Consider the following 18,816-nt stretch of genomic DNA (forward strand, 5'->3'; position numbering starts at 1 on the left):
CCTTCAGTGTCTGGTGCAGAGTAGGTAGTCAATAAGATTATTAATAAATGAATGGATAAAATTAAAGACTTATTTTTTTCACTAATTTTCTATTGATTTGACTAGATGACAGAGCTCGTAGATCTCCACGAAAACTCCCTACTTCATTAAAAAAAGGAGAAAGGAAATGGGCTCCACCAAAATTTCTGCCTCACAAATATGATGTGAAATTACAAAATGAAGATAAGGTTAGTTGACACTTTATAGTAAACTTCTTACATGTACAAAATGGTATTTCGAAAAGTATCATAGGGCCCGTATTCTCGGAGAAAATGTGCTGCAGAGAAATGTAAATGAATGTGTTTCTACAGTAAATTCTAGGCTTTTGTAGGCTTTGTGATTATGACCATAAGTTAAATTGTACTTTTCTCCCCTAGGAGATAGCATACTGTTTTATTTTATTTTTTATGATTTTTAAATTTATTTTTAATTTATTTTATATGATTTTTATTGTATTTTTTACTTTATTTTTTATGATTTTTGTTTTGTTTTTGAGAAAGAGAGACAGTGCAAGAGACAGGGGAGGGTCAGAGAGAGAGGGAGACACAGAATCTGAAGCAGCTCCAGGCTCTGAGCTAGCTGTCAGCACAGAGTCTGACGCGGGGCTTGAACCCACGAACCGTGAGATCATGACCCGTGCTGAAGTCGGATGCTTAACCGACTGAGCCACCCAGGCGCCCCTGTTGTTTTAATAGCAATTATTAGGGTCTAAGAATAATTTGCATTTGAACTTCAAACTCTGTTTGAAAAATAAGAATTGGTTCCCAGCAGTTACAAACTTTCTCCAAGAAATAGCTCTTCCCAGTTAAAAATAAAGCAATTTGTAATAAACTCAGAAAGCTAATAATCTAAAAGAAGTAAATACCCTTAAAATAACTTAGTGCTAAGTTTTATTGATTCTAAGGTTTGTATTTTTTAAATATGTCCAGATCCAGGATATAGCTTAAAGTGAATTGGCAAGAATTTTTTCCCTAGTGGTGTATAAAACACTGTGTTTTTTCATTAATAGCGTCTTAGAGTCCATGAAATATGGCATATTAGTTTTAGGTACTTGTTTACCTGTATGTGTAAAATCTTGTAATTAGAAAGAGGCAAGATGGGCTGCTGGGTATGGAAGGCAACCGTACTTTTGTCTTCCTGTTCAACTGTTTATAGGGCTAGGAAGTTGAAGAATTCTGTCAAAGTTCCTAATTTAGTAAATGAGTGTGGGAAGGATTATAACCCAGTTCTCTTGCCTCTTCAGAGAGTTTTTTTTTTTTCCCACCTCAAAAAGTTGATAAGTCTTATTCTATTTTGACTTTTTTTTTTAAGATTTAAATTTTAAGTACTTTCTACACCCAATGTGGGGCTCGAACTTAACAACCCTGAGATCAAGAGTCACATGCTCCTCCGACTGAGTCATCTGGGTGCCCCCAGCATTTTGACTCCATTTGTTTTATAGTTCATGTGAAGACATGGCTAGATTGTTAGAATTTCTTTATATTTGAAAATTGGGTGTTAAATACCATTTTTCACTAAATTTCTTTATGTTCAGCAGGGTGGCTAGTTAAAATATTATTACTAGGGAGTCTCATCCACTTCCCGGATTATCATTTGTATTCTTACTGATGAGTGTAAATGTAAATTGCTTTGTTCACATATAGCAAATTGAGGAAGATAGAATATACAAATAAGGATAAAAGATATTTCTAATCCTGTGCTCAGAGATGATAATTGGTGAATATAGATGTGGTTAGTGGTGGTTAGCTTGTTTGTTTTATAGAGAGAACGTGGGGGTAGGGGCGAAGGGCAGATGGAGAGAGGAAAAAGAATCTTAAGCAGCCTCCATGTTCAGCAGGGAGCCCAACACGGGGCTCCATCCCATAACCCTGGGATCAGGACCTGAGCCACCCAGATGCGCCGACTTGTAAGTGACTTTGAGAATAGGAGTATGGGCACCTGGCTGGCTCAGTTGGTAGAGCATGTGACTCTTGATCTTGGGGTTATGAGTTTGAGCCAGCGCCAAGTTGGGTGTAGAGGTTACTTAAAATCTTCAGAGAAAAAAGAATATTCTACACATAGTATTTTGTAACATACTTACTTCATTTACTACATGGTAAACATCTGTGATGTCATTAATTTTTTTTCCAAAACAGTATTTTCAGGTTGTAGTGTATATGCTAGTCATCAGGGGATTTTATTAAAAAATGTAGATTCCTAAGCTCTACTGCCAGAGATTCTTCTCATTCAGTAAGTTTGGGTGCTAAGAATCTGTACCCTAGATGATTCTGATAAATTTGTCCTGATTGAGAAACATTTCCCCCCTATGGTTGTGTATATTATCTGTAATATATGATACATAATTGTATGCATGTATATATTAGATGCATATAATGGTCACATTCATTCATTATATGGATATATTTTAATTAAAAAAATGAATCCTTTACTGATGGACCTGTATGTAGTTTTCCCTTCTTTTTTTTTTCCCTTCTTTTTATTAGCTGTTGATGACTGTCCATTTACTTCTAAATTCTTTTTTTTTTTTTAATGTTTTATTTATTTTTGAGATAGAGAGAGACAGGAGCATGAGTGGGCAAGGGGAGAGAGAGAGAGAGAGACACAGAATTGGAAACAGGCTCCAGGCTCTGAGCTGTCAGCACAGAGCCTGACGCGGGGCTCGAACCCACCAACGTGAGATCGTGACCTGGGCTGAAGTTGGAGGCTCAACCGACTGAGCCACCCAGGCGCCCCCGTTTACTTCTAAATTCTTAAAAAAAGGAATTGCTGGTTCAGTGTGCATGATATGCACATATTTAAGACTTTGATACATACAGATAAATTGCCTAGGGATGTGTTTAATTTAACATTCTGTCTATGAAAATTTTTTTTCTTTCATCTAGTTTATAGCCCTGTTTTATAGAGAGAATTACGATTTTTCTGGAAAGAACATAAATCTTTGTTCTCAGTGGTTAATTGCTTTTTCCCCAGTGGTAAGTTATTTCTATTTGTTAACCTAGATCATCAGTAATGTGCCAGCAGACAGCTTGATTCGTACAGAACGCCCACCAAATAAGGAGATACTTCGATACTTTATACGGCATAACGCGTTACGGGCTGGTACTGGTGAAAATGCACCATGGGTGGTAGAAGACGAATTGGTGAAGAAATATTCCCTGCCTAGCAAGTTCAATGACTTTTTACTTGATCCATACAAGGTAAGGTCACTGTTAATTTTTCAAGAGCAAGACGGAATGCTATTAAATGAGTTTGTTTTCTTAGATTAGATTTTGAGCTCTTAACATCAGATAATGAGTGGATTCAGGAATTTTGATATCCATATGTTCTTTGTAGATGATGATGTGGGGCTGATACTAAAATCTCCCCTAGTTTATTTTTTACTTTGCTTGTATAATTAAAAACATACACACATGCTTTTTTTTTTTTTTTTTTTGGCCTCAGATTCTTCTTGGAATGAGGTATGATATAAATAGGAGAAACATTTTCACAAATTAATTCCTAAGAGTGAAAACTGATTTCATATATCAAATAAGATAATCAGACACACCAGCAACCTTGAAAAAGACTTGGAATGAGTATTACTTTGTATGGCAGATTAGTAGAAAACCTAGCATTTCCCTTTTGAGAATGTGTGTTTTTTTCTTCTTTAATCAGCTCATTTGATCTTCAGAACATTTCTTATAAAGTCATGTCAGGTGTGTGTGTATTATATGTATACACATAATTTTATTTTCCAGATGCAGAAGCTGTGGCTAGTGTAATTAGAACCAACAGAAACTAAAACGACAAAAGCCAAGACATTGGTCTCAGATTCCAGATTGTCTTTACCATCTCATGGTTTCTCCAATAAGATTTTTTAATGTTTATTTTTGAGAGAGAACATGCATGTGCGTGCAAGCAGGGTATGGCAGAGAGAGGGGGAGACAAAGAATCTGAAAAAGGCTCTGTGCTGACAGCAGAGAGCCCGATGTGGGGCTCACACTCACAGACTCTTGAGATCATGATCTGAGCTGAAGTTGGATGCTCAGACCTAATGAGCCACCCAGGTGCCCCTCCAATAAGATTTTTTTAATGTAAGTTTTGAGAGTATTTGTGTCTTTTGTTGACAACTTTACTGATTTGCATACTGATATTTCATCTTGGTCTTTGGGCCAGGATGGGACTGGCAGAGGGCTGCTGATGCATTTAAAACTGATTCCCCATCCCCCTTCCTTTCAATTTTGAAAAACTAAGCACATTTTGAGTCATACAATGAAATTACCTCAATTATTTTAGATTGATTTTCATGACAAAATTATATTGAGAAAGAATTTGATTTCTCCAACCATAGTTTAATATTTACCATGTTTTCTTATTCCAGACCAGCACGATCATTCCAGCATGATCAAGCATTTTCTTCCTGTGCTCTTTAAATTTTTATTATTTACATGAAAAGAAAAATTAGAAATTATTTGGCTTTTTCTAGATCAGGATAAATTTTATTTACTGAGGGGAAGTTTTAATTGCATGCTGTAGAGTTTTGGAATTACAATATGGCTTTCATTGGCTATTACATAAGATTACTATCATTACTGTATCAAAATCCTATATAAAATTGTCTCTGAATGAGGTGTTAGACACTTGGATCATTTTGAGTCCTGAAATGTTTTCCTGTTTTTAAGTCTTTGAGCTGTTTTTTATGTATTTACTTTTAGTATGTGAATTACATGAAAGAAAGACTAAGTTAAAAAAAAGAAGAAAAGCTAAGTATTATTTATGGGTAATAGGTCTTTTGGGCTAATTAGAACAAAAAAGCTGATCCACACTTTCTGTAGGAGCCAGAGACTAGAATTCCAGGAATTTATGAAGAAATCAGCTAGTCTCAGATTTTCTAATGAGGGCTTAAAATGCTAACTTAATTGTAACCTGGCTGTAATTAAGATGGAGACTAGGAAGTGTAAGCTTGTTTAGACCAAAGTGCAGCATGAAATCAGTGATTATGCTTAGAGAAATTGAGAGTCCTGTAAAATACCAGTCTACACAGTAATTTTTATTCCCCAGTACTATTTGACACGTCGCTGATTTTGTCTCCCAAGTTTTGCATATAAGTTGTGTTTTTCCTGTTTGTAGTTTTCTTAAGGAACTTAACAGCATCTCAGCCAGGACAAAATATAGTAAGACAAGATAAGTAGACCATAAAACAATGCTTTGGATTTTCTTTCTTCATCTGAGGAAATTTTAAATAATGCCTTGAGGATTCAAGTTGATCACATATGATCTGCTTATCCCAAAAGTAATAGCTTGAAAAATTGTTTTTCTCTCTTTGTCTTCTCTCTGGTTTTTGTAGAACTTCATATTCTGTTAGGCTGCCGATTACAGCTACTGTGGAGAGAGGTGACCTGGAGGGAGGAAGCAAGTTCTGAGCTGTAGTTTGAGGAAAAGACCAGTAGGGAGAATTTAGGTGTGAGAGAGGAGAGTTATTTAGAGATACGGAATTTTGGAGTGTGAGCCAAATAGGGCCTATTGTGATAATGAGGGTGTGTCTGTGGTCTTATAAACGCTAGAGCATAAATTACTTGAATAAAAGAACTATCTTACTCATTTTATATTCTGTGATATTTAGCATAGGCATAATAGGTGTGTGGCTTATGAATTCATCTCTTTAAGAAGTACCATTCATTGAAAAAAGTGCAGTGGACAGTTCAGTTTAGGGATAATGAGTTGGGGGAGTGACTTACAAGACATTTATGTATTTGTGTGATCCCTGTCATCTAACGTGGAATCTGCCATCTTGGCTCATTGCCCTTTGGTAATAACATTGCAACTCTAGTGTTTTGTTACTCTCTCTTGTTTTAGACTTGCATATCCTAGTATGAAGCTTTTGCTTAAAATTTTTTTTTTCATGTTTATTTTTGAGAGAGAGAGCACAGGCAGGAGGGGCAGGGCATAGAGAGAGAGGGAGACACAGAATCCGAAGCAGGCTCCAAGCTGTCAGCACACAGCTTGACGCAGGGCTCAAACCCATGAACTGTGAGATCATGACCTGAGCTGAATTTGGATGCTTAACTCACTGAGCTATCCAGGTGCCCCATAGTAGGGAAGCTTTTGGATTAAGATGTAACTTCTTCTTTCTTTCTTTTTTTTCTTTTTCTTTTTCTTTTTTTTGATGTTTGTTTATTTTTGAGAGAGAGAGAGACAGAGTCCCAAGCAGGCTCTGGGCTTGAACTCAGGTACTGTGAGATCATGACCTGAGCTGAAATCAAGAGTCGGATGCTTAACTAACTGAACCTCCATGTACCCCAGCTAAATACTACTTTTTTTTTTTTAATGTTTTTTATTTATTTTTGAGAGACAGAGAGAGCATGAGCAGGGAAGGGTCAGAGAGAGAGAGGGAGACACAGAATCTGAAGCAGGCTCCAGGCTCTGAGCTAGCTATCTGCACAGAGCTCGATGCGGAGCTCGAACCCATGAACCATGAGATCATGACCTGAGCCGAAGCCGGATGCTCAACTGACTGAGCCACCCAGGCGCCCTTAAATACTATTATTTAAGACATTTGGAAACCTGACATAATTTGGACTGATGTAATAGGGTTTTTAATACACTTAAAAATACACTTAATATACTTAAAAAACAGTTTGAAATAATTTCATACAGAAAAGTAGTCAGAATACTGTGAAGAATTTCCATATACCTTTAAGTGAATTCCTCACATGTTAACATTTACCACATTTGTTTTATTATATTCTTGCTTTTACACACACACACACACTTTTTTTTCTGAGCCAATGAGAGTATCCTTTCACTTGAATATGTGCTTCCTAAAGACAAGGCTATTTTCTTTGTTTTTTAATGTTTTTATTTATTTTTGAGAGGGAGAGAGAGTGAGCGAGCACGCGCACGCGCAAGTGGTGCAGGGGCAGAGAGAGAGAAACACAGACTCTGAAGCAGGCTCCAGGCTCTGAGCTGTCAGCACAGAGCCTGACGCGGGACTTTAACTCACAAACTGTGAGATCATGACCTGAACCGAAGTTGGATGTTTAACCTACTGAATCACGCAGGCAACCCAGCAAGGCTATTTCCTAACATAACTATAATACAGTTATCAAAATCAAATTAACATTGAAACAATGTGGTTATCTGCAGTTCTTATGCAAGTTTTGAAAATTGTCCCAATACTGTCCTTTTAGCTAAAAAATTTTTGGTTTTAATAGGCACCAATGTAATATCATGTATTATGTTTCCTTGTTTTGTGACTTGTTAGGAGACTGAGGTCTCTGATCTGGAGCAGTCTCTGAGCTTTTTTTTTTTTTTTTTTTTTTTTTAGAAACTTGACATTTTTTAAGAATACAAGCCAGTGTTTTTGTATAATGCTTCTCAATTCTGGGTTATTTCCGTAGAATTATATTCATGTTATGGATTTTTGGTAGAAATACCACAGAATTGATGTTGTGTTCTTCTTAGTGAGTTATATCAAAAGGTACATGATATAATTTAATTTTGTCTCATTACTTAATGACATTAATTATATATTTCTAAAGATGTTTCTTATCTCTCCTAATTAATGTTTCAAGTAAATGTTCATGGTTTTAAAGTTTCTCTTTATATAAACTTACTTTTGGGATTTTCTGTTTGAGTTAGAGACTAGACCAGAAGCACTTTAAAAAATCAAGTTAACTTCAGCAATACTGAAAACTATTTTTATGGTAACCTGTTTTGCACATTTGCTGATGAGACATCTGGAGATTGAGGCGAGCCCACTGTGTGAGTGCTGCCTTGGAGCTCCTACCATAGCTCCTGGGGTGAGTGTAGAGAGAAGCCAGTGTCAGAATCCAGATGGCCGGAGTTTTCCGGTGCAGGGCTCTTGCTGCTTACTATTAAGTTAAATCTAGCATCTGAGTGAGCTGCTATAAATAAAGTTTCTTCATTTTTATCTTATTTATTAGATTTTCTTGTTTGGGATGGTGGTTTGTTTCAGTTGACAGGGAGCAGGTATAGAATTGTATACACTTTTTTTTTTAAAGGCTTTCACATTGTGAGATACTATCAATATTTTGTTCCTGTTTAGCACTTAGGAAGGGCTTTTGCCTAAAATTTGTAATTCTCCTATTCTGGGTGTCCATTCTTTTCTCCCTCCCTGTTTCCTACTCTGGTAGATTACTTATGCTGAACGGGGGATAGGGAGACCCTTAGCATATAAGTGGTTTTATACTTTTTCAGATCCCCCTGAGTCCAGCCATGCCGGCTCCCATGTGGCTGTGACTGCCCAGCATGCCCTATGCTGAGACGCTCCACTTACTGAAGGACTGCTCACGCGGGGAGCTGGCCTGTTGGGAGGGGGTTGGGTGAGTTAATTTTTTTCATTTTTAAGAAACATTATATGGTGTGATTTGGCAAAAAAACCACACCTTATAAAGAAAAATGGGTTGCTGGACCCTCTCATGGTGAAGCCATCCCAGCTCTTAACATCATTTCTGCTTAATATAATGCTTCTAAATAGAAGAAATTTACAAAACCTTATGAAAATTTGACTTTTTAAATAGAAAACTAATCAGTAAATTAAGCAGTGGCCCAATTATAATAGACCCTGTTAAAAGAGATCTATTTGAAATGGTAAAAGTGAACCATAGTGTCATACTAGTTTCCTTTTTAGTGAAAAATTTCATTTTAGAATGGCTTTAAATATAGCCTGTTATCCTCAGCATTAGAAAAAGTACCAATCTGTTATGTCTACTCAGAAGATTTTCCCAAGGCAGGTTGAAGAGGATGTTTAACGTTTAGAAGGCACACATTTGTCTTTAATTGCTGCCCGAGTAGTTTTGGGCCTTAGTATGGATTTGTAGCGTGGTGTCTGAAATACTATTCTCTTTGGAGTATTGCTACTATTACTATCTGTGCGGAGAGTGGAGTCTCACATAAGTTATCTTTGCCTTCTCGTTAACATTTTGAAATCTAGTTCTAGGGGAACTAGGACTGGGAAATTCTGCTTCTGGAGAAAGTATCCCGAGTTATAGATAGGTTCTGTTTATGTTCCATAAACTAAGAAACCTCTTTGTCAGCTAATAATGGAGGATGATGATTGGGGAACAAAACTTTTAGTTTTAGTCAGGCAACACAAACAGCCCACTAGAGGAACAATACTCTGTAATTGCCTGTAGTCTGTAAAAAGCAAAAGTTAGAGACTTGGGGGCACCTGACTGGCTCAGTCAGTAGAGCATGTGACTCTTGATCTCGGGGTTGTGAGTTTAAGCCCCATGTTGGGTGTAGAGATTACTTAAAAAAATGAAATCTTTATTTTTTTAAGGGGAGAGAAATTTCTTTTCTTTTTTAATGTTTTTTAATGTTATTTATTTTTGAGAGAGAGAGGGAGACAGAACGAGCAGGGGAGGGGCAGAGAGAGGGAGACATAGAATCCAAAGCAGGCTCCAGGTTCTGAGCTGTCAGCACAGAGCCCAATGTGGGGCTCGAACTCACAGGCTATGAGATCGTGACCTGAGCTGAAGTTAGACGCTTAACTGGCTGAACCACTCAGGTGCCTCAAAAATAAAATCTTTAAAGTTGAGGACTTAGCCGAAAGCAGGCTAAAGTTAGGCATAGCCCACTCATTCATTGCAGACCATATTTCTCCTACTTGTGCTGCCTTGGTTCTGTGAGTTTGTTTCTCTGGTGATTATCTCTGTAATGTTTAACTCTTACTTGGTGTTGTAGTACAGCCTATTAAATTTTACCATACCTGTTTACTCCTGCCAGGAGCATGGGTGTTCTTTTCTGTCATCTCTGGGGTGTCGTCCTTGTAGCACTTCCTTCTCGGCTATTTAAAGGGGTTCATAGCATTCAGCTGCTGCCTCGTATGCTGTCCCCTCTCCTGTGGGTTTGTGTTACCAATGCCGCCAGGCTGCTCCCCACATGTAGCTTTTGTCAAGTTCGTCCTTCCTGCTCAGAAATTTTGAGTTAGGCTCAGGTCTCTGAGTGTCCTCTGTGCTTAGTTGCTTTTGGTAAGGGAAATCAAATGTTGTAGAGGTTTTCTAATCTTTCTTCTAGTCATTAGAATTTTTTTGAAATTAGCTCTATTTTTACTTTGCTTGGTTATTATTTCATTTGATTTGCAATTTCGCTGCTTTTTTCTTTGTAATTACTCTTTAAGGTTTGAAAATCAGCAGTTTTTTTTTAATACACCTTTAAACAGAAACCATGGTATTATGACAGATTGACTGAGTTCTAACCTATTAATTAATTCTTTATGAAGGGGATATGGTGGAGGTTTGAGGAGACAGGAGATGTGTGTCCAGGGGAGAGGGAAGTGAATGGACTACAGGAATATATTAAGTTGTTACAGGGTGGTATTCGGGATGCATTTGAGGTAACTGGTTCTGAATTTAAAGTGAGACCACACACCGTCTTTGTATCTTTATTCCGTGCGTGTGTCAGCTGACCATGCACGGGCCAGGGAACTAGGTATAGTAGAGCAGGAGAGGCCAGGGAACCAGAGGTTCATGCAAGACTGATTATGGCATCTCCCTGGAATTTAATGTGGATATAGAAGGATAAGGAAGCGAGCATGGGGAAGTGTGATATAACTAATGGATTTAAGGTCCTAGGGGACTAAAGAACTGCAGAGTTGGGCTACTAGAGGGAGTGAATTTGAAGGATGTGAGGGGATTGTATGAGATTGAGAATATAGAGGGCTTATAGTTAGTTATGTATTCATGGGAATGAGTTCTTGATGTGTGGGGACAGAACAAAGGGGAGTTTGAGGAATCAGGCCCAGGGGCAGGAGGGCTCCCTCTTTATGAGCAATGATTTTGATGTGGTACTGTAAATAAGAAAATAGGCTTCTGCTTTTACATGAAAGTACTTAAATACTTTCTAATTAAATGCATAGAATATTTCTAGTCAGAACAGAGGTTTAAAGGATAGGAAATCCGGAGTAATACTTTATTAACTCCTTAGATGTTGCCGTTATCTAAATCAGGTATCTCAATCTGGGATCCACAGATGGATTCTGAAATGGAATGCATAATTATTGTATGTTCCTTTTGGGGAGAGAGTTCACAGACTTCATGAAAATATTTAAGAATTGCACTGTATAGAAACAGAATACGTTATATAGTTACATAGCAAAAATATCTAATTTTAAGAGTATAGATTTTTTAAAAATGTTTTTTTAAATGTTTTATTTGTTTTTGAGAGAGAGAGAGTGCGTGTGAGCAGGGAAGGGCCAGAGAGAGAGGGAGATAGAGAATCCGAAGATAGGCTCCAGGTTCTGAGTTAGCTGTCAGCACAGAACCTGATGGGGGCTTGAACCCATGAACCAGGAGACCGTGACCTGAGCTGAAGTCGGACGCTTAACCAACTGAGCCACCCAGGTGCCCCAAGGTTTTTAAGTCTAAGTGTCAGTTTTGTATTGATATGGCCAAAATATTAGCTAACATTCATGTCTTTGTTTAGGGACACAGTGTCTGTGAACAGAAATGAATAGGTATGTTTACCCAGATAACTGCGGAAGAGAGCCTTTATGATGCATAAATGTTGCTTCTTTAAATTAGTTTTTAAAATTAATTTTGCTCTTGTTCTTAAATTCTAGTATATGACTCTCAACCCTTCTGCTAAGAGGAAGAATACTGGATCCCCAGATAGGAAGCCTTCAAAAAAATCCAAGACTGACAACTCTTCTCTGAGTTCACCACTAAATCCCAAGTTATGGTGTCATGTCCACTTGAAGAAATCCTTGAATGGCTCACCGCTCAAAGTGAAGAACTCAAAGAATTCCAGGTCTCCAGAAGAACATCTGGAAGAAGTGATGAAGATGATGTCACCCAGTAAGCTACATGCCAACTTTCACATTCCTAAGAAAGGCCCACCTGCCAAGAAATCAGGGAAGCACAGTGACAAACCTTTGAAAGTAAAGGGCAGAAGCAAAGGCATCCTTAATGGACAGAAATCCACAGGTAATTCCAAATCTCCAAAAAAGGGCTTGAAAACCCCTAAAACCAAAATGAAGCAGATGACTTTGTTGGATATGGCCAAAGGGACTCAGAAGATGACACGAGCCCCACGGAATTCTGGGAGTACACCCAGGTCCTCTAGTAAACCCCATAAACATCTGCCTCCTGCTGCCCTACACCTTATTGCCTACTACAAAGAAAACAAAGACAGGGAGGACAAGAAGAGTGCTCTGTCCTGTGTTATCTCCAAAACAGCTCGTCTGCTCTCAAGTGAAGATAGAGCTCGTCTGCCAGAAGAACTGCGAAGTATTGTTCAAAAACGCTTTGAGCTTCTAGAGCACAAAAAGCGGTGGGCCTCTATGTCTGAAGAGCAACGCAAAGAATATTTGAAAAAGAAACGAGAGGAGCTGAAAGAAAAGTTGAAGGAGAAAGCCAAGGAGAGGAGAGAGAAAGAAATGCTTGAGAAACTAGAAAAGCAGAAGAGGTACGAGGACCAAGAGTTAACTGGCAAAAGCCTTCCAGCGTTTAGGTTGGTGGATACCCCCGAAGGGCTGCCCAACACACTCTTTGGGGACGTGGCCATGGTGGTGGAGTTCTTGAGCTGTTACTCTGGGCTACTCTTACCAGATGCTCAGTATCCTATTACTGCTGTGTCCCTCATGGAAGCCTTGAGTGCAGAAAAAGGTGGCTTTTTATACCTGAATAGAGTATTGGTCATCCTCTTACAGACCTTATTACAAGATGAAATAGCAGAAGACTATGGTGAATTGGGAATGAAGCTGTCAGAAATCCCTCTGACTCTACATTCTGTTTCAGAGCTGGTGCGGCTCTGCTTGCGCAAATCTGACGTTCAGGAAGAAAGTGAGGGCTCAGACACGGACGACAATAAAGATTCAGCACCATTTGAGGATAATGAAGTACAAGATGAGTTCCTAGAGAAGCTGGAGACCTCGGAGTTTTTTGAACTGACGTCGGAAGAGAAGCTCCAGATTTTGACAGCCCTCTGCCACCGCATCCTCATGACGTACTCAGTGCAGGACCACATGGAAACCAGACAGCAGATGTCTGCAGAGCTGTGGAAAGAACGGCTTGCTGTGCTGAAGGAAGAGAATGATAAGAAGAGAGCAGAGAAACAGAAAAGGAAGGAAATGGAAGCCAGAAACAAGGAAAATGGAAAAGAGGAGAATGGGCTGGGCAAACCTGATAGGAAAAAAGAGGCTGTGAAGTTTGAGCCCCAAGTAGACGTGGGAGCTGAAGACATGATTAGCGCGGTGAAGAGCAGGCGGCTGCTTGCCATCCAGGCCAAGAAGGAGCGAGAGATCCAGGAGAGAGAAATGAAAGGTAAAGAAAGGTAGTAGAAGGAAGGGCATTGCCAAGGTAATGGTACAGTCTCTCCTCATCACAACTGTTTGGTTGTTTCCGTGTGCAGTAACCCACACCCCACTTAGGCAGTATTCTGGCAGGAGTGTTCAGCCTGGCATTCTGCAGTTAGGGATGGCTTGAGATCAGTGTGACATTGATATCTTTTCTTGATATAGTAAGGGACCAAAATCACAAATGGGCATAGTGGAAATAACCCATAACTTGGGAATTGCTGGGCTGGTTTCAAACCTTACCTCTGACTTAGGTCTATTCCTTTCGGCAAGTTACTTATTCACGCCTCAGTTCCCTCACGCTTATTACAGTTGTTAATAACAATTGAATGACAAGGTTTTTGGAGCCCTCAGCACAGTTCCCAACTCAGGTATTAATCTTTCACACGTTAAGGTGTAAGAATGTAAAAATTTGGGCTTTGATAACACCATCAAATCTGAACTGTTTTTGAAAATTTTAATGTTTTTATTTATGTTTGAGAGACAGAGACAGCGTGAGCAGGGTGGGGGTCAGAGAGAGGGGGAGGTACAGAATTCAAAAACAGGCTCCAGGCTCTGAGCTAGCTGTCAGCACAGACTCCGATGTGGGGCTCGAACCCACAAACCATGAGATCATGACCTGATCTGAAGTCAGACACTCAACCGATTGAGCCACCTATGCACCCCTGAACCTTTTTTTAAAATGTTTATTATTTTGAGAGAGAAAGAGAGCATGCATGTTTATGAGCTGGGAGGGGTAGAGAGAGAGGGGGACAGAGATCTGAAACAGGCACTGCACTGACAGTAGTGAGCCCATTGCGGGGCTTGAACTCCTGAACCATGAGATCATGATCTGAGCCGAAGTCACATGCTTAACCAACTGAGGCACCAGGCGCACCTGAACGTTTTTGTAAACAGCTTTATTAAATAGTTCACATACCATATATACAAGTGGTCCATTAAGTGAATAACTCATAGTTGTTTTTAATTTTTTTATTAATGTTTTATTTTTTGAGAGAGCATGTGAGCAGGGGAGGGGTAGGGGTAGAGTGGGGGGTGGACACAGAATCTGAAGCAGGCACCAGGTTCTGTCTGAGCTGTCAGCAGAGAACTGGACATGAGGCTCGAACTTCTGAACTGTGAGATCATGACCTGAACTGAAGTCGGATGTTAACCAACTGAGCCACCCAGGCATCCTGAGTGTTTTTTTTTTTTTTTTAAATAAACTTAATAAACTTAAAAAGTTTATCTTGAGAGAGAGAGTATGAGTTTTAGGGGAGGGTTAGAGAGGAGGAGAGAGAGAATCCCAAACAGGCTCTGCATTGTCAGCACAGAGCCCAACGTGGGGCTCAAACTCATAAACAGATCATGACCTGAGCTGAAATCAAGAATCAGACACTTAACCAACTGAGCCATCCTGCCACCCCCCTACCATTGTTTTTTAAATATACTTCACAAATATGTGCACTTTAATCATAATTTTAGGACATACTCATCTCAGAAAGAAATCCTATATGCTCTTTGGCTATCATAACTCTGTTCATCCAGACTTGCATTTCCTGACATTATAAATGGAATCCTATCATAAATGCATGGTCTTTTGTGTCTGGTTTCTTTCAGCTAAGTTCTTTCATGTTGTGGCAGGTGTCAGTTCTTCATTTCTTTCTATGCTGAGTGATATTCCATTGTGTGAAGATACCACATTTTGTTTATCCATTCATTAGTTGATGGCCGTTTGTTTCATTTCCACCTTTTGGCTACTATGAAAACCACCGCTATAAGAATTAGTGTATAAGTTTTTTTGTGGACGTTTTCGTGTCTCTTAGGCATATATACCAGAATGGAATTGCTGGGTCATATGGTCGCTATCCTCAACTGTTTGGGGGGAATTGCCAGACTATTTCCAAAGTGGCTGCACAATTTTACATACAAATGCACCAGTAGTGTACAAGAATTCTGATTTTTCTGTATTAGCAACGCTTGTTATGAAATGACTACTTGATTCTAGTGGTTGTGAATTAGTATGTCATTTTGTGGTTTTGATATGCATTTCCTCAATGACTAATGTCAGTCATCTCCATATGTACCTGTTGGTCATTTGTGTTTCTTTGGAGGAATATTTCAGTTTTTGTCCACTTTCAAATTGGATTGTCTTTTAGAGTTGTAAGAGATATTTATATATTCTAGATATAAATCCCTTTGTACTGATATCTACGGTAATCCTTGTTGCAAACATACAGCTCCATTCAGGAGAGCGAACTTTGCTTAAAGGTAACAAGTATCATATGGGTTTTAAATAACTGAGATTTGTCTTGTTTAAAGTAATGTCTGTAGATTGATGTATTTTCCATATTCTCATGCTATTGTAGAGGCTGTCGTTATTAGAAGATCAGTGTTACAAATTCTGGCCTTGTAAATAGCACTGTATACTTACAGTTTCAAAATTTGTGACAGTTATAGAAAAACATAAAAGACATGATTACTGAGCTGCTCTTGTTGAGAAAAATTTCTGGCTGGATGAAATAAACCCATATAATGAATGATGAGAAATAATTTGAGTAAAACTTTTTTTCATCTGTAACAGTAGTAACTTGCTAAATAACCCCCAAATGGTATTCAGCATGCAGTGATGATTATTATCCACAAGTGCTTGCCTGCCCTTGATTTCTCAGTTCTTTTTGCTTGTCACCAAGGCTAATGAGCTGAATAATCAAATTCCTCAGGACTAAAATGTTTTCAAAATAACTATTCTGTTTTTATTCATTCTTATAGTTTTGAGGATCAATTAATTCCCTTTAGGGACTGTTTTAATGTTCCATTTAAAATTATTAATAGAGTTAGTCTAGTTTGATTATTAACATTAATAAGTTACATTTTAGAGAGAAAGGATTTTGCATTGAGTTTATGGTTATGGCATCACCAGAATTCAAAGGACATAGGGGAACCAGCCTTACCATATATCACTTCTTATTTATAACAGGTCAGAATTAGGAGAAGGAAACTAATAAGGTTTGATAGAAAATCTACTTTATACTTTCTACTCTATATGTTACTTAATTTGTAAGAATGGAATTTATTAGGGGAAAAAAAATCTAGTTGATTCTTTTTAACTGTACCAGTGAAACTGGAACGCGAAGCTGAGGAAGAACGAATACGAAAGCACAAAGCAGCTGCGGAGAAGGCTTTTCAGGAAGGAATTGCCAAGGCAAAGCTGGTCATGCGCAGGACTCCTATTGGTACAGATCGAAACCATAACAGGTAAGTTATTAAGCTTCAGTTTTGTCCTCTTCTAGGGCCGTTATATCATTCCTAGTTATGAAACTGTCTAATGTACTAAGAATAGACCGGCTTTCCTATTTATGGATTTCGGAAACAATTGCTCATCACACATTGAATATTTTCTCTGCTACATGCTAGAGTTACAAAGTTAAATAAGACATGACCCTGTTCTCAAAGATAAGAAGCTTAAATTATTGTGATTGGTGAAATGTAATTCAAATAGAGTTAATTAAAAATCGTGATATATTTTACATGTATACATTGTGTGGAACCTAAAGAGAAATATTAGAAGTTATAAAAATTATAGCTATGAAGCAAATCTCAAATTTCACAAATTTTGGTATTCTGTGCCTCACTTTATTATTTGTATCTGTCCCAATGTTCAGTGTTACTGTGTAATCATCTTCCCCAACAATCTGGTGATCATAATCTTTTGTTATCTTATTAATATATGGTTGTGATTTATAGATACTGGCTCTTCTCGGATGAGGTTCCAGGATTGTTCATCGAGAAAGGCTGGGTACATGACAGCATCGACTACCGATTCTATCACCGCAGAGATCGTGCAGACCATTCTGATGAGGATTACTGTCCCCGAAGTATGTATATCTACCAGTTCTTTAACCATGCTTGAGTAGGGTCATTAATAAGGACTCTTTCCTCTGTCACTTTTTCCATTTGCAAGATTTTATTGTCTTCTTCGGTAGATATATTTGAGTGGGGTGGGAGAATGTGAAATGCATGGGAGAAGGAAGGAAACTCACATATGATTACCAATTTTTGTTCCAGGTATAGTGTGCAGAGAGAAAGAGCTTAAATATTAGGATTTTGGGGTAGTAGATTATATACAAGTAGTCTTCAAACTGTTCCTTGAAAGTCTCTTGTAGGTACCTTAATGGCTGGAATTGAGGTGAAGAGGCTAGGAAGGCAGTTACATGTCTTCCAAAGTTTATTCAGTACTTACAGAGCATCTCATGTGTGCCAGCCAATGTTTTGTGTTTTCCTACAAGATAACAAGCAAGGCAGATAAGGTCCTTGATGTCATTTAACTAAAATTTTAGTGAGAGGAAACACAACAAAACACTTAACTAAAAATAAGTGATGGAGAAAGAGTCATAAAGGGATACTGATGTTCTTTTTCTTGATCTGGGTTCTAGTTACATGGGTGTGTTCAGTTTGTAAAATAAATACACAAGAGTACTTTTTTCCTTGAGGTATATGTTGAATACATAATACATATAACAATATTTACATATATAATATGTATAATATGTATAATATTTCAAGAAAGAAATTAAAAGATAAAAGTTTTAATAAAAAAAAAAAAACAAATAGGTTGGTCAGGTTTTCTCAGCTTCCGCATTATTGACATTTTGGGTCAGATACTTCTTTGTAGTGGGGGACTGTCCTGTGCCTTGTAGGGTATTTAACAGCATCCCTGGCCTTAGTGGACTAGATGCAGTAGGGACAACCAAATATGCCTCTAGACATTGCCACGGGGCCCCTGGGAGGCAGCCTGGCTCCCTCTCGAGGAGGCGTGGGTTAAATGATCTGCAGGCTTCCTACGAGCTCTACTTTCTATGACCTAATGAAAATTACTTTTCGAATATTAGATCATTATGTTTCTTTGAGAGATTTTTTTTAATGTTTTATTTATTTTTGAGAGAGAGAGAGAGAGAAGGGCAGCATGAGCAGGGGATGGACAGAGGGAGAGAGAGAGAGAGAGAGAGAGGGAGAGAGGGAGACACAATCCAAAGACAGGCTCCAGGCTCTGAGCTAGCTGTCAGCACAGAGCCCGATGCAGGGCTCGAACCCACAAACCGTGAGATCATGACCTGAGCCAAAGTCAGATGCTTAACTGACTTGAGCCACCCAGGCACCCAGAGAGATTTCTTTTAAAGGCAGTTTTCCTTCATTTTAGAGAAACTCCTAACCCAAACTTAAAACTCACAAAATTGTTAAGTAAGAAAATTAATATATATATATATATAGCTCAACATTTCACAGTTAAGGCATTTTCATATTGTGTGTTATATTAAGTGTTAGATTGTAGTACTTAGAAAAGTCTAGTTTTAGTAGACTTTGTAAATACCCACATGAGAGCATTTCTGTTTGAGCGCAGTAAATGTGAAGTCTGGATTTTCAGACTTGGAGAGTTTCCAGTGGGAGAAGGGACTGATGTTATTAGGTTTTTCAAAAGCTTAATGGCTGTCCTTAGAAAT

General features: G+C 38.3%; 1 protein-coding gene across 1 annotated transcript in view; it reads left to right on the forward strand.

Moving 5' to 3' along the window:
* Positions 1-18,816, forward strand: part of BAZ1B (bromodomain adjacent to zinc finger domain 1B) — a 72,517-nt gene that overhangs the window by 30,553 nt on the left and 23,148 nt on the right. The window contains exons 6-10 of the mRNA XM_029945724.1: positions 106-227; positions 3,039-3,236; positions 11,603-13,304; positions 16,435-16,573; positions 17,063-17,193. Of these exons, the coding sequence (XP_029801584.1) occupies positions 106-227; positions 3,039-3,236; positions 11,603-13,304; positions 16,435-16,573; positions 17,063-17,193 (2,292 nt within the window). The remainder of the gene's footprint in view (positions 1-105; positions 228-3,038; positions 3,237-11,602; positions 13,305-16,434; positions 16,574-17,062; positions 17,194-18,816) is intronic.

Source organism: Suricata suricatta, chromosome 8 (assembly GCF_006229205.1).
Source record: "Suricata suricatta isolate VVHF042 chromosome 8, meerkat_22Aug2017_6uvM2_HiC, whole genome shotgun sequence".
NCBI lineage: Eukaryota > Metazoa > Chordata > Mammalia > Carnivora > Herpestidae > Suricata > Suricata suricatta.